Source organism: Ictalurus punctatus, chromosome 2, assembly GCF_001660625.3.
Source record: "Ictalurus punctatus breed USDA103 chromosome 2, Coco_2.0, whole genome shotgun sequence".
Lineage (NCBI taxonomy): Eukaryota > Metazoa > Chordata > Actinopteri > Siluriformes > Ictaluridae > Ictalurus > Ictalurus punctatus.
The window spans coordinates 28,120,034-28,134,602 of NC_030417.2; the positions used below are offsets into that span (position 1 = coordinate 28,120,034).

Consider the following 14,569-nt stretch of genomic DNA (forward strand, 5'->3'; position numbering starts at 1 on the left):
AATCCTTCACCACTGAACTGAAACGTCAAGCCATTCGCACCAGAATTCACCTCATGTGTTCACTTCGAGAAACTGTTTTCATCAATATTATTGTGCCACGGTTGCCATGGTTATTGAACCAACGGAGGCGGGGAATGTTGAACAGGTACCGTAAAGACCCGCCTTGTGGGCGGAGCCAATTTCAGGGGGCGTGTTTTCTCAAACTGAGAGAGTTGTCTGTTTCAATTACCGCAGCACCGTCGGCGTTTCTCCGCTGCAGCTCCAGCAGAGCCGAACAGGCGAATTTCTCGAGTCGGTTCTGAGCTTGATTCGATTTGTCCTTGCGTCTAGGAGGCGAACATAGATTTATAGATAGATATTATAAAACCCACCCCAAGACGTGTTTCGGATAACCGTTTTTCTTTAGAAGAGAGTGTGTATGGTTTGGACTGAAGATATCACCATGTCTCGTACCGACGAGGTCCACCGCGTTACGGAGAATGTCTACAAGGTAAAGTAGCTGATGACGAGCTCTCGCGCACGCTTCGCTTCACAAAGCGGGGTTTAGTGACTGATGGAGGGTTTTTCCTCACCTTAGTAAATGTTCAGGAGTAACACTGCTGAAGTAGTTTGACTGTAGAACGTGTCCTCGCATGGGTTTAAAGCGACAATGTTCTTGTTGGGTGTGAGGAGGGGAGTGAAGGGGAATCACTAGAGAAACTTGTTAGCGTGCATTGTTTGTTTTTCACTCAGATGTGAGAGGGATTAAAAACAGTAACCTGGGTTTATGAAGTAGAACATTGCTTAAATGTGTGTGTTTTGTGTGTTTTATTTTACCTTCTGCCATCTCTCTCTCTCTCTCTCTCTCTCTCTCTCTCTCTCTCTCTCTCTCTCTCATGTGAAGCTCAGGGTTTGGCTTGGCTTCATAGTTGCCCTTCCTTCACAGGTGCGTTCAGACGACTTGCTCTGTTGCAACAGGTTTCTTAGTCAACTCTGCCTATAGGCAATTTCACATCAACTCCATCCACACACACTGTGTCTTCCTGATCCATCCTGTATTCCTACACACACACACACACACACACACACCCTGTGTCTTCCTGATCCATCCTGTATTCCCACACACACACACACACACACACACACACACACCCTGTGTCTTCCTGATCCATCCTGTATTCCCCCCCCCACACACACACACCCTGTGTCTTCCTGATCCATCCTGTATTCCTACACACACACACACCCTGTGTCTTCCTGATTCATCCTCTATTCCTACACACACACACACCCTGTGTCTTCCTGATTCATCCTCTATTCCTACACACACACACACCCTGTGTCTTCCTGATCCATCCTCTATTCCTACACACACACACACACACACACACACACACACACCCTGTGTCTTCCTGATCCATCCTCTATTCCTACACACACACACACACACACACACACACACACCCTGTGTCTTCCTTATCCATCCTGTATTCCTACACACACACACCCTGTGTCTTCCTGATCCATCCTGTATTCCTACACACACACACACACACACACACACACACACACACACACACACACACACCCTGTGTCTTCCTGGTCCATCTTGTATTCGTACACATACACATACATACACACACAAAACCCCAAACTTGGTCCTTTCTCTGGATTAAGCCTCAGTCCTGTGATACATAAGCCTGTTAAATAGGGCACCTGAAGTCCAACACCTCAAACGAGGACAATGGAACTATTCTGAGAGCTCAAGACCAGGCGCATGTGTCCTGTATCAGGGTGTTGCCTTTTGCATTTGGAGTGGACGCAAAACACCGTCTCGCCATTTCCTCACCGTGTTTACACCAGTCTGGGCTCGATTCAGACTGGGTTTTTATCAGTCTTTATCAGTCTTTGCGAGTCACGCCATAATAGCCTTCGTCAGATTGAGGAATTGTCTGATATGAGGAAGGGAGACTGTGGCGTGTTACACATTTCCATGTATTCATTTGGCAGGTGGTGTTTTTCTTTTTTCTTTTCTTCTTTCTTTTTCCAAGTGAGGCAAGTGCCTACTTCTGAGGAGTTCCAGTGAAATCAAAATGGAAGTTTTGTGGCTTTTTGTAGCTATGTGTTAGCCTTAAAGGGATAGTTCACCCAAAAAAGAAAATTGTCATCAGTTACCGTGCAGAATGATGTCATCGAAATTGTTGATCCATAACGGTGAGAGAGAGAGAGAGAGAGACTGTAAAATTTGAAGGTTTATGTTCTAAATGCGAATTTTGTCACTGTTTTGAAGCACACTTGCTTATAGATAGAGATAACCTTAAAGGGATAGTTCACCCAAAAATGAAAACTCTGTCATCAGTTACTCACCTGCATGTCGTTCCAAACCTGTAAGACTTTCATTCATCTCCGGAACACACAATTGAAGACATTTTTAATGAAACCTGGAAGATTGCTGTCCAAGTAACCAAAACTTCCAAGCTCCAAAAAGTTCATAAAGGCATGGGGAAAAGTAATCCATGTGTCTCGAGTGGTTTAATCCCAGTTTTATGAAGCGATACGAATGTAGAACTCCCGCTCTGGCGATACAACGGGACCTGGAAGTGATGCGCTGTTTACAGCAGAGGAAGAAGGAACGCTGTACACAAACTGAGTCACGTAGAACAATCTTTGTAACGAAGATGTCTGCAGATTTCGACATAGAGGAGGACTCGACTTTTTTTTTTTTTTTTTTTTTTTTTTTTTTTTTTTTGTCCGCTCTCGCGTCAACACAGCACGCATGTGTCGTGGTTCTTTCGTGAATGGGCGTTAGAGCTCGATGCAGAAGTGAAGATATTTTGTGAATTAAGATGTAATTTGAGTTATTTTGTGCATACAAAGCATTCATATCTCATCATAAAATTGTGAGTGAAGCACTGCGTTCACACGGATTGCTTTTACGATACCTTTTTGGAGCTTGGAAGGTTTGGTTACTTGGACTGTAAATGGAGGGACAGAAATCTCCCAGGTTTCATTAAAAACATCTTCATTTGTGTTCCGGAGATGAAAGAAAGTCTTACAGGTTTGGAACGACATGCAGGTGAGTAATTGATGACAGAGTTTTGATTTATGGATGAACTATCCCTTTAAGTTCATCTATAAGCTAGTGTGCTTCGAAACGATGACAAAATTCGCATTTAGAACATATAACCCTTCAAATTTTAGTCTCTCTCTCTACCACCGATATGAATCAACAGTTTTGATGACATCATTCTGCACTTCAGCGTCTCATCAGATTTTCTGTCCAATCAAATGCTCACTAGATTCTGAAGTGTCCCGCCCCCAACGTTACACAAATGACCTTGCCGAAGTTGGCGTTGTTGAGCGAGAGAACTCGTATCAGCAAGCACGGGTCGTTAATGTGTCTTTGGCTCTTCGAACATGTGCGGTTTATTCCAGAAGGTTAAGAAGGAAATGGCTCGACTTCATTCACTCTGGAGAAGGAGGTATTTGTGTCGGCTCACGGCTTTGTGACGGGAATTTGTCCCATGATTCCTTCACCAATTTTGGGATGTTCGTTTTGCAAGGTACCGTCAATTGTCAGACATATTTAAAAAGATTAAGGAGCCACTCTATATGTCCTGCCCTGACTTCCTGTTTCAGTGGAAATTACGTCACCACATCAAATAACGCTGCACGTTATAAGGCACTCCACGGGGACTTTAATGGTGTACCTCGCGGGTCTAGTCAGTCGTGACTTTTTCAGTGAACCGCACTGTATTATGGTGCTTTTCAGTCCCTCCAGGATTTCCCTAACACAAAATCACACAAACTCCACAATATTTGGAGGCGCTTGCAATTTTTTCCTGAATTACCACAGATTTGGTCCAAGACCTCACGTGACGTCATCGTGACACACATTCAACCAAAGCCCTCTCGATTCAAGCGCGTCAAACATGAGTACAGCTAAAAGATCTCATTCACCAGCAAACATCGCCGAGAAAGGCCGTGCAAAACAAACCTGTGCAGTTGCGATATCGTCAGTTCAAGTGGTTTTGCACAAAAAAATGTTGCATCTGAAATCCTGAAAAAAAGACGCAGCGAAATAAAGCATTTTTGGCCACAGTGATCACAAAAATCTGTGCAGAATCCTGTACGGACCGTCTTTCACAGCGCTAGTCTGAATCCAGAACCGCTCGTAAAAGTAGGACGAATTCTCAGGAGGTTATGATGTGACAGTTTTCCACACAACACTGGAGCTAACGGAATATCAACAACAGGTGCAGCAATGGAGACGGCCTAATTTACCTTGTGTTTGGCATCAGGGTTTGTGAAGAGACGTTAAACGGCTTACCAAACAGATCTCCACCCATATATAAATTTCTTTAGCTAGGCCACGAGGCAAGTAAATGCTCCGATATGTTACTCAGTGCCATGTTTTGGTGGTCTGAAAGCTGACTGGGCTAAAAAGTCATAGCTAATGTAAAGTAGTCACGTGTTGTGAGCTATCTTGCTAATTAGGGGTGTTAATACAGACACCAAACGCAGACCGGTTGAAACCATCGTGTTGTCCATCGCAACGTATGGGTGTGATAGTTGGACCAAAGAAAAATCGACTCTTTTGAACTGTCGTATCGGAGAGCGATGCTCTGTACGCCCTGGACTGCGAAAGCAACCAACAAGGCAGGCCTGCATCTGGTGAAACCTGAAATGTCCCTACAAGCCAAAATCACTCGCCTCAGGCCGACATACTTCGGGCGTTCAAGATCGTTAGAGAAGGATATGATGCTCGGAATTCTCAGCAGGACAAGGAGAAAAGGCAGACGGCGGACCCGCTGACTCGACGCCATCAAACCAGACACGGGCGTGAACGTCACGTGACTGCAGGAAGCTGTCAGGAAGCGTGAAGCGTGGAGGGAGCTAGCTTACGAAGTCGCTAAGACGAATGGCTAATCATCATAATCAATACAGACTAAGGGAAACGTACAAGTTTATGATGAAATGCGGTTGTCTAGCTTCGCATCACACGTAAATGATGTTCAAGTCTGGCTAATGCTTTTTTCTTTCCACCTTTTTAACGGTACGGGAAACCGAGAGCGTTATATATGCACTTCACTTATCTTTGCTGGCTTTCCATATACCTACACGATCCTGATTCGGAAAAGGTCGTCTGTCATTCGTGTACGCAGATTAATTTGCCTTAGTAAAAATTCTCGTTCTGTGGTCGGCCATCTTGTGCCTCCGGGTGGGATTTGAAGCGCGTTCTTGTTACAGCCTCGAGGGTTAAACACACAGCGGGGTCCAAAAGTCTTGCGAGCACTAGTGAAAAATGCTTCTGTTTCGCATTCTTTTCTAATTTGATACAATATATTTCATGACAAATTCTATTAATGACAACAGCTTGAGTGAAAATGTGAATCTTCTGACATATTTATATGAATTTCAGAGTATTCGGTATGTCCCTGCTTTGCTTTAATGACAGAGTGTGTGTGTGTGTGTGTGTGTGTGTGTGTGTGTGTGTGTGTGTGATCAAGCTGACATGGACTCCACAAGTGTGTACAAAAGCTTCCGATCCGTTTGAGATTAAATCCATCGGAGTGTCGTCTGAACACGTGCTCCAGTAGAAGAGATTAGACATGAGGAAATATGAGCTTTTTGTACAAACAGTTAACATGATCAATAGGACAAATTTGCTTACATTTAAATAAGAACCTAGAAATCGTCCAGAATATGACACATTTAAGATCGAGCGTTTACTTTTACATTCTTTGTTTTTAAATATTTAAATACTCTAACACCTTTTTGTTTTTATTTCCAATTTTAAATTCTAAAAAAACAAAACAAACAAACAAAAAAAAACCCTCAACCTGGATTTTCAGTGTGATCTCTGACCTTTGGACCCTACTGAACATATAAGTCAATAAGAAGGAGTTTGTTGTTGTTGATGGTTTTTGGGTTCTCCACCAGGAAATTATCCATAACCCCGACGTGATATCTGGTTGTCCTGGGCTACTGATCCACCCCTCTCTCCCTGTTTGGTCCTCGGAATGCCCTGATAAAAGGGTTAAACCAAAATTAGTATGGATCACTTGGAAACAGAAAAACAAACAAAAAAAAGAAAGACAAAATATGGGATTTCCCCACATTGGAATGTCCCAGATCTTCTACCTGACTTATAAAATACACCTTCCTGCCATTTTCTGTTCTGTTGGGCAAATCAGGTTGCGGAGGAGTGTTGTGGGGAGGGTAAAATGTGAAGGCGGTCATCGGAGATGGTAGAACGTTGAAGGAGCTGCTGAATAATCACAGGGGAGCAGAGAATGACGAGCGCAGCACTCTGGCCGCTAAGGTGTGTTCATGTTTAAACACAGGGTGTGGGTGTGAATTCGCCCAAGACTCCGTTATGCACACAAACGTATGCATGCAAACAAGGCACACCCTACCAGCGGTTAAAGCTGTCTCGCCTGGGAAACAATCAGCAGTGTGATAAGAGGCCCCGCCCCCTCCTCTCTGTGAGTCATGGTCAAGGTCTGCTGTCACAATATTGTAGTTTCTGCGCTCTGACTGCATTCAGTCGCATTCCAACATGAAGCTGATCATGAACACAGGTGAGAGGAGGACATCAGCAGCCTTGCATGTCCTGGCTGCTTGAGGAGAATTATGTTGTATATCTACCTCGAGGTTTCAGTTCTTAGCTAGACATGTGCTAATGGCATTTAAAAAAAAAAAAAAAAAGTTGTTTATTTATTTATTTTTTTAAATAAAGTTTAGCTTAGTTTGAGCCACACCAGGGAGCTGAACATTTTTATTTTAAAAAAATTGATTGAGCAAGTGACAATGACCGTGTCATTGCATCATAAAATAAAAGAGCCAGTCATAGTCCATATGCAAATTCAGGCCCGGGAATGCTGACTCGCCAGGCTAACAGCGTGTCTGTTTACCGAATTTCTAATTTACCCATTTATCGAATCGGAATTTATCGATGGTGTCGTTTTAGCAGAACTGTCACGACAAGCAACTTCAATAAAGAAAGTGATGCTAGGTAAAACAAGTTGACCGAGGTGACCGTAAAATATTCCAGCATTATATGCAGGATTGCGCACTGCTCAGGCTTATTATATACATCGCTGAGAGTTTTATTCTAGACACACATGCACATTTTGTCATCTCGTGTCTCTCAAAGCTCTAGTTGCTAGCGGATGCTCCTATCTTTAGCTTGCTGCCGGTTGCCATGGTTTCACTGGTAGCACCAGGCTAGTGTGAAATCTACATAAGTTACCTACAGAGCATGTACAAAGCCAGCCCTGTGACTACAAATGGGGGAAATTGTGTGTAAAACGCATTTCTGCAGTGCATCTGCAGTTTGCTAGTGAAATGCATGCGCCTAAAACGTACTGGAGGCGAGCTGCACCTTCTTCCATCCCATTGCTGGTTACCATATTACTTCACTTCTGCTTCACATAGAGGTAAAGTCTCGCTGCCTCCACTCGCTTTCGGTGTCAAACAGTTATTCAGACTCGTGTTGCTGTAGGTTCAGCGGCTCAGAAACGAACGTCTTTCATCCACTCCTTTGCATCATGGTACAGATTTCACATATTGCGTTTCACGTATTGAGTTTTAAGAAGGCATCGCCATTTGTTAGATCAGGGTTTCTCAGGCTTTCGCCCACTTTTTTGGGTCATCATGGCCCACTTTCATAAAATAAACTAAAATAAAACATCCACTGGTTTTTACCCACACATGATGCTTACTCTGAAGGTGATGTTCAAGTTTGGATGGCTTCATTGACTCGTTGGCCAAAACCTCACTACTCCCGACACACTGGTTTTTCGTCCACTGTAACAGTAAAGCCATACTCGATGTAGTCTGGGTCGTACGTGAAAATGCATGTTGCTGCCTTTGAAGTAGAAGGAGTTTCTACTTTTTTACTGAATCGATTACATGCCTTTTTTTCTTTTCTTTTCTTTTTTTTTTTAAATGGATGCATTTTTCCTGTGTTCAGACTAGCACGGTACATGGAGCTAGCACATGCGTAACAATGCTACCTAAAGAGACCTTGATTGAGGTCGCACAGCTAATAAATGGCGTCGGGATTTATCTCGCGGCAGTTTGCATAACCCTGGAGATATTTACAAGATTCGAGAAAGAGGTCACTGTTGAATTAAACATTGCAAATGTACAGTTCTAATCGGTCATTTGGTACACAAGACAGAAAAGATCAGCGAACCCAGCAGACAATGATCCGCGATCCACTTTTGGGTCGCGACCCAATGTGTTCGATGAAACAACTGCTCTGGGGCAAAGCTCTAACCTGGAAAACCGGGACAAACGGGTTACATGAGAGGTTCTCAATGTTTTGTAAGTAAAGGCCCTCCAAGCTTCCCCAATCATGTGGCAATCCCTCCCCCCGCCCTATATTGGAGGAGACCTGGTATAATGATTATCTATTCTATATAAAATCTATCTGTATGTAACGTAATCTATAATCTGTTTTTGATAGATAGATTTTATTTTTTTTTCGCTTTTGTGTTTTTGTACTTTTCATAACTTTTATGATTTTTAAAAAATAACTTTTATGACTTTTATAAAATTCTATAAGCACGCGCAGAGAGAGGTGTGAGGAAAGCAAGATCTCACGTTTGCAGGACAGTTCCGGCGACATTTGGAAAGTTGCTAAAGTTTGTCCAAAAATTCGCTAGATTTGTCGTTAGGCGCCGGTGAAATTTTGTATTTTTTGTAACAAAAAGTGGCTAAGATGGCAACACTGGTCTGCACTGACGGCTAGATAAAAGGCAGGCTAAGCTCTGCCTCTCCCCAGCAAAAAGAAAAGGAAGAGAGGAAGAGAGAATGCGGGGTTTTTCATTTATGCACATTCTATTTGAAAAGCAATAAAATACACCGAGTACCCAAATGATGCCCTGTCTGTGTTTTTTTTTTTTTTTTTTTTTTTTTTTTTTTTTTTTTTTTTTCTTGAAAATAATTCGCAGCCCTTCCGATCTCTCCCTGGTTGAGAACCACTGGGTTACATAGCCAGGCTATCGGTTTTTCATTGCACAAGCAGGTTTAGTAGGCTGCTGATATAACAGTCACCAGCATTTTTTTTTTTTTTTCTACTCCATTTCCCCTTTCGGGAGGAGGAAAAACTGGATGCTACATTTTTGTTTATACCCAACACGCTCCAACAGGTTGATATTCTCAATTGCTCGATTACTCCTGTGCTATAATTTTCCGAATCCTGCTGTCTGCTACACTACAGACGTGCTCCGTGGACATGGTCTGGCTGTCAGTAGGAATTCTTTTCACTAGGCGTATTAATTCGTTTGAACGTATGCTAGACGAGCGCTCCAGAATCAGGAGCGCGGAGTGACGAAAATGCAGTACAACACAATGCAGCGTAAAAACTGCTATTTTATCACTCGCGCTCTAAAACAACACGCAGACGCTCTATTTTTACATTTCATCAAACGAGAATGATGGACTCCTATGACATTTTGCAAAAATAGAGCACTACAGCTCATGGGCGAAATGTTGCAGCCTTATTTTAAGGGTGCAGACATGACGCTTCATCACCGGAGACGAAGACTATGGCTACGTAAAGTCGCCACTGGCAGGGACTCTTTTCCACAGTCTGTATTAATGCATATCATTAGTTCATCATACTTTTGAGTTAAAACTTTTAAGCTGTTTACACTTTTACAAGTCAAGACAATGAATTACTTTAAGTTTAAAAGGGGTCATTTGATGCTTTTTAATGTTTTTCCTTTGTGTGTGTGTAATGTATCTGTTTGTGCATGTATAAGATCTGCAAAGTTACAAAGCTCATAGTCTCGCACAAATCTTGCTCTTCTGAATCAGAACCTGTAAGCACTGCATGTCTGATTTATTTTCTGAAGTATCTGCTGTTGACTGTTCAACTGTAGAGTTTTGTGTTGTGGCCCAGGGCTTAGCTGTAGACCTTTGCTAACGCGCTAGCTAAAGTTCTTGTGTTGAAGTAGTTTTGATATTCAGCTCTGGGAATTTTTGCCTGTAAACGTGCAGAGCAACGCACATTCCCGTGACACAGTTACCTACATTTACATGTATTCATTTAGCAGACGCTTTTATCCAAAGCGACTTACAAATGAGGAAATACAAGCAAAGCGAAATATCAAGCGGAGAACGATACAAGTAGTGATACCATACAAGATCTCTAATTGCGTTCTAGAGAAGCAGAAGTGTAAGAGCCAGAGTAAGTTTGTTTGTTTATTTATTTATTTATTTATTTAAAAGATTTTTTTTTTTTTTTTTAAAGATAATGTGGGGTTGACGTTTTAGGGGTTGGTTAGGAGTTCACGGAAGAGGTGGGTCTTTAGCTGTTTTTTGAAGATAGTGACAGATTCTGTGGTCTGGATTGAGGTTGGAAGTTCATTCCACCACTGAGGAACACTTGGTGTAAAGGTTACCTGTCTGTATGTTGCGTCTTTTTCTCTGTTGATTTCATCAGCCAAATTAAACCGTTATCACGTCGTATCTGAAAGGTAAGAGAGTTACATAATAAAAACTTACGACCGTGAAACATTCTGCGCTGTTTCGCTTGCAATTCGCGCTTGCAAAGTCGGTTCCGATTGATCTGCTCGATCATCCGCATTTTCTGAATCTGACTCGGGCTCGAACCGAACCGGTAAAACCGACCACATTATTAACTGTGTTGCTTAGATTTGCTTTAGAAGCCTTGGAAGCTAAAGCTTGCCATTGTGCTAAGGGGCGTTAGATTTCCGACACACGCTTGAGGTTTTCAGCCAATGGCAACGCAGTAGGTCAGCTGGCCAATCAGAGCACTCTGGGCTTTTCGGAAGGCGGGGCTTTGGAGAAACCGGAACTCAATCGGAGTTTCAGGCAAGCTGGGAATAGTATAGTACAGTTTGTGAAAAATAATGTGTTTTTTTTTATTTATTTATTTATTTTTTTTTTTAAAGCATCAAAGCATGTTAACCTATACTATTACGCCCAATAAACAAAATAATATGCTTTTTAAAACGTTTAAAAAGCATCATGTGACCCCTTTAATTTTTCTAAAACTTATAAACTTGAGTTCTAAACAATTGGAGTTAAAAAGAAGAAATAAGTTCAAATGCGGCTATCATGTTTTACAGTGCAGGAAAGCGCGAAGCACATGGGAGCCTTTTGCTGCGTCCTAATTCGCCTACTGTTCGTCCCAAATCGTAGTATGTTGGATTGAGTATCTCAAAGGTACCCATATGGCATACTAGTTCTGTTAGATCCATGGACACTTCAGCTAATATTGCCCACAGCTCCTTATTAAATGATATAACGAGTAACAAATGAAGAAAAACTGAAATGCAACGAGGGGTTAGTTTACGGTGACAGTCTTGCGTAACTAGGCAACAGTGTTCTCGTTAGTTTATCCCAGTACTCCCATACTCTTTTTGCTACACACTCAAAAGTTTGTACCTTTTTCTTCACAAAAAGAGTGCGTACTTTTAGAGCATAATATAATTAGGTGAACTGGCTTGCAGCATTTGTCCAGTAGGCTAGCTAACTAATTTCTGATTTATCCGGCACTGTCAGAGGAACAACAGTGCCATTTACACCGTCGTGCCCTTTTCAGATGACTGCCCAACCTTCTATTATGGTTCACGAAATTATTATTCATATTTGGGAGGTATTTGAGTGGGGAAAAAAATTAACACTTGGACTGCATTCAGAACACTAACTGCATGTAGCATTTTTTCCACTCTGTGTTAAAAGCTCTGTTTAATAACACTGCACGTATTTGCGAAGGGGAGGGGACGAGAATCAGCTCGCGCGCACCAGATCCTGCTGCTGGTTGGAAGCTCGGAGTACACGTAGGCATTGTGAACGGTGTGTGTGGATAAACACTACCTGGTTGCTGTGCGCTGGGCAGGGTGTGACTTGTCAGGTCCTCGGCTGAAAAACAACACTCGGGAGGAAAAAAAGGGGGCGTGTCCCGGCACCTCTCCCAAAGAGTCAACCGCGGACAGGTTTGCCTGTTTTGGGTATGGCGCTGCTGTGTATCCTCAGGTGGAAAATACCAGGTGTGGCTCTGGTTTCACACATACCAAACCCGTGATGATGTCGGCCTCAATCACTCGGGCTGTCTTCCTGTATCAAACTTCTCTCCATAGTGCGCTTCTGTTTACTGCGTCTTCATAATCTGGCTGATTATTAGATTTCGGCCGTTCGCAGACGCGTTTTTATTAGTTATCATCACCGCAGGGGGATTGGGGAAAAAAAAATACAACAAACCTGCATCGCAGTGTGGATGTGGCGAAATCTAGACAGGTGGTTTCTTAGCAACAACATGCTATTATGTGTTTCTGTCACTCTCGTGTCATATGAGAGCGGGAGGAAAAGAGAAAGGGAGCCGGGGGTGGGAAGAGATGGGCGATGTGGAGGAGGGCTTTTATAAAGGAATTCGGAATAAACAGCGAGAGTAGTCTTAAAAAGCCTTCGAGGCAAAACCGTAAAGTCTGCTTTGTTTCAGAAGGCTTGTTTTTTTTTCGGGGGGAGCGAAAGGTCTTTTATGTCCACTGTAATTACCCTGTCTTGACAGCATTGACTTGGAGGCATTACCCGTCATACAGCTGCAGTTTGTCTGTTCCTGAATTACCGTCATGTTCATTTAACTGTTCAATACTGCCTTCAGCCAGTGAAGGTATAATATAAATCGTTTATGGGTTTTGTTTTGTTTTAAGTCCGTGTTCATTACCAGCTTCCTGACGGTTTGATGCAGAAGCGGGTCTCATGAAGTGGGTTTTATAAGCGGAGGCACCGCTCGAATCCATACACCCACGTTCTCAGAGTCTGGGGGTGGATGGCGTAGAGCCACTGCTGCGTCTTATTGTCGGGGCTCTCTTTTCTCTCTTTTCTCTCTCTCTCACTCACTCTCTTTTCCTCACTTTCTCTCGTGCTCTCTGTCTCTCGCTCTCTTCCTCACTTTCTCTCGTGCTCTCGCGCTCTCTCTCTCGCGCGCGCGCGCTCTCTTGCTCTTGTGTGCGCTCTCTCTCTCTCTCTCTCTCTCTCTCTCTCTCTCTCTTAAAAACACTAAAACAAAAAAACCTTCAGAATCAAGCACGGCCAGCTTATAAAGTAATCTGGTGAAGCAATAAGGAAATCAGCCTCCGTGAAGCTCAAGTTTACATCATAGTTCTGCGTGCTATTAAAGAAAACGATCATCGGGATTGTTGCGCAAATCTCATTTCCGAAGAATTTTTCTTGCACTTTCGTTCTTTTCTTGTTTTCCTCTGTCTCTTTCTCTCTATCTCAGATTTCATAAACCTTTTTCTAAGCGCAATTAACGTGTCAATCCTTCAAGCGTGAATAAGTAAGCACGCCAGCACAGGCAGTAGAAAAGTAAACATGGAGCTTTAAATGTAATGCGTCAGATTCAATAATCACCAATAACACAATTAGCTGCGCTCATCAGTCAATTAATTATTAATCAACGAATGAATTAATTAAAGAAACCAAATAGTGTTCTGAAATTCAAATCTGACGTTATTTTACAGGACGAGTATTTCACTGACATTTCTAATAGGCTTTTATTTATTTATTTTTTTTATTTTCAAGCCCGTATCATTGCGTCTGTTCTGTAGTCGAGTGTGTGAATGCCAGGACAGAGTGGGATGTCGGCGGTGGCCTTTGCGAGGAAAAGCGAGTGTGGGAGCGAAACTGAGAGAGGGTGAGCGAGCGAGGGTGGGAGAGCGTTTCTCCATCCTTGTGGAAATGGCCTGTAATTGCTACGTGGGGCAGTGGGCCTGTAATTAACCAGAGAAGAGGAGCTGGAACAGAGGGGCAGGCTGCGAGGCCGACCTATTCTCTCTGCTTTCATCTTTTAAAAATTACACTGAAATGTGTTCAGGTTAGCAAAGTGAAATAAAAGGTTTGGGGGGGGGGGGCGTTAGTCTTGACACATGACCGGTGAAATGAAAAAAATTTCTAAACTCTAAGATTTACATTTCCCCCCCTCCTTTTTAGTGTTACAGTGCCCTCCACTAATATTGGCACCCTTGGTAAATATGAGCAAAGAAGGCTGTGAAAAATTGTCTTTATTACTGAACTTTTTGATCTTTTGTTTAACAAAATGCTCTGCTGTCATGGATATCAAACAATTGCATAAATCAAGTTTATATATATAATATAAAAGCTTTGTTAAATATAGATGTGCAACAATTATTGTCACCCTTTTAGTCAATAGTTTGTGCTACCTCCCTTTACCAAGATGACAGCTCTGAGTCTTCTCCAATAATACCTGATGAGGTCGGAGAATACATGGCAAGGGATCTGAGACGGTTCCTTCAGATTTCGAGGTCCACGTTGGTGGACTCTCCTGTTCAGTTCACCCCACAGGTTTTCATTTAATATCTGTTGATATTTGACAGTCCATGATGCCATGCATCCTAGCAAGATGTCCAGGTCCTTTGTCAGAAATCCTTCCAAACAACTCGGGGTGATGTAGGTGACTTCAGATTGTAGTTTTGGAGACTTTCTGACCCCAAGACGCAACTGACTTCTGCAATTCTCCAGCTGTGATCCTTGGAGATTTTTTTTTTTCCACTCGAACCATCCTCTTCACAATGCGTTGAGACAATAT

General features: G+C 42.6%; 1 protein-coding gene and 1 long non-coding RNA gene across 8 annotated transcripts in view; one reads left to right on the forward strand and one right to left on the reverse strand.

The window, feature by feature from the left end:
• The first annotated feature begins 212 nt into the window (after window positions 1-212).
• baiap2a (BAR/IMD domain containing adaptor protein 2a) overlaps window positions 213-14,569 on the forward strand; it is an 86,580-nt gene continuing 72,223 nt past the window's right edge. For all 7 annotated transcript variants that reach the window (XM_053674954.1, XM_053674950.1, XM_053674941.1 and 4 more), the window contains exon 1: window positions 213-490. In XM_053674954.1, the coding sequence (XP_053530929.1) occupies window positions 419-490 (72 nt within the window). In that variant the 5' untranslated portion in view covers window positions 213-418. The remainder of the gene's footprint in view (window positions 491-14,569) is intronic.
• Window positions 5,448-13,978, reverse strand: LOC124626160 (uncharacterized). Its single transcript, XR_008393318.1, has 2 exons — window positions 11,839-13,978; window positions 5,448-6,007 (listed from the first exon to the last, which is right to left on the reverse strand). It is a non-coding gene; the product is annotated as an uncharacterized LOC124626160 (long non-coding RNA).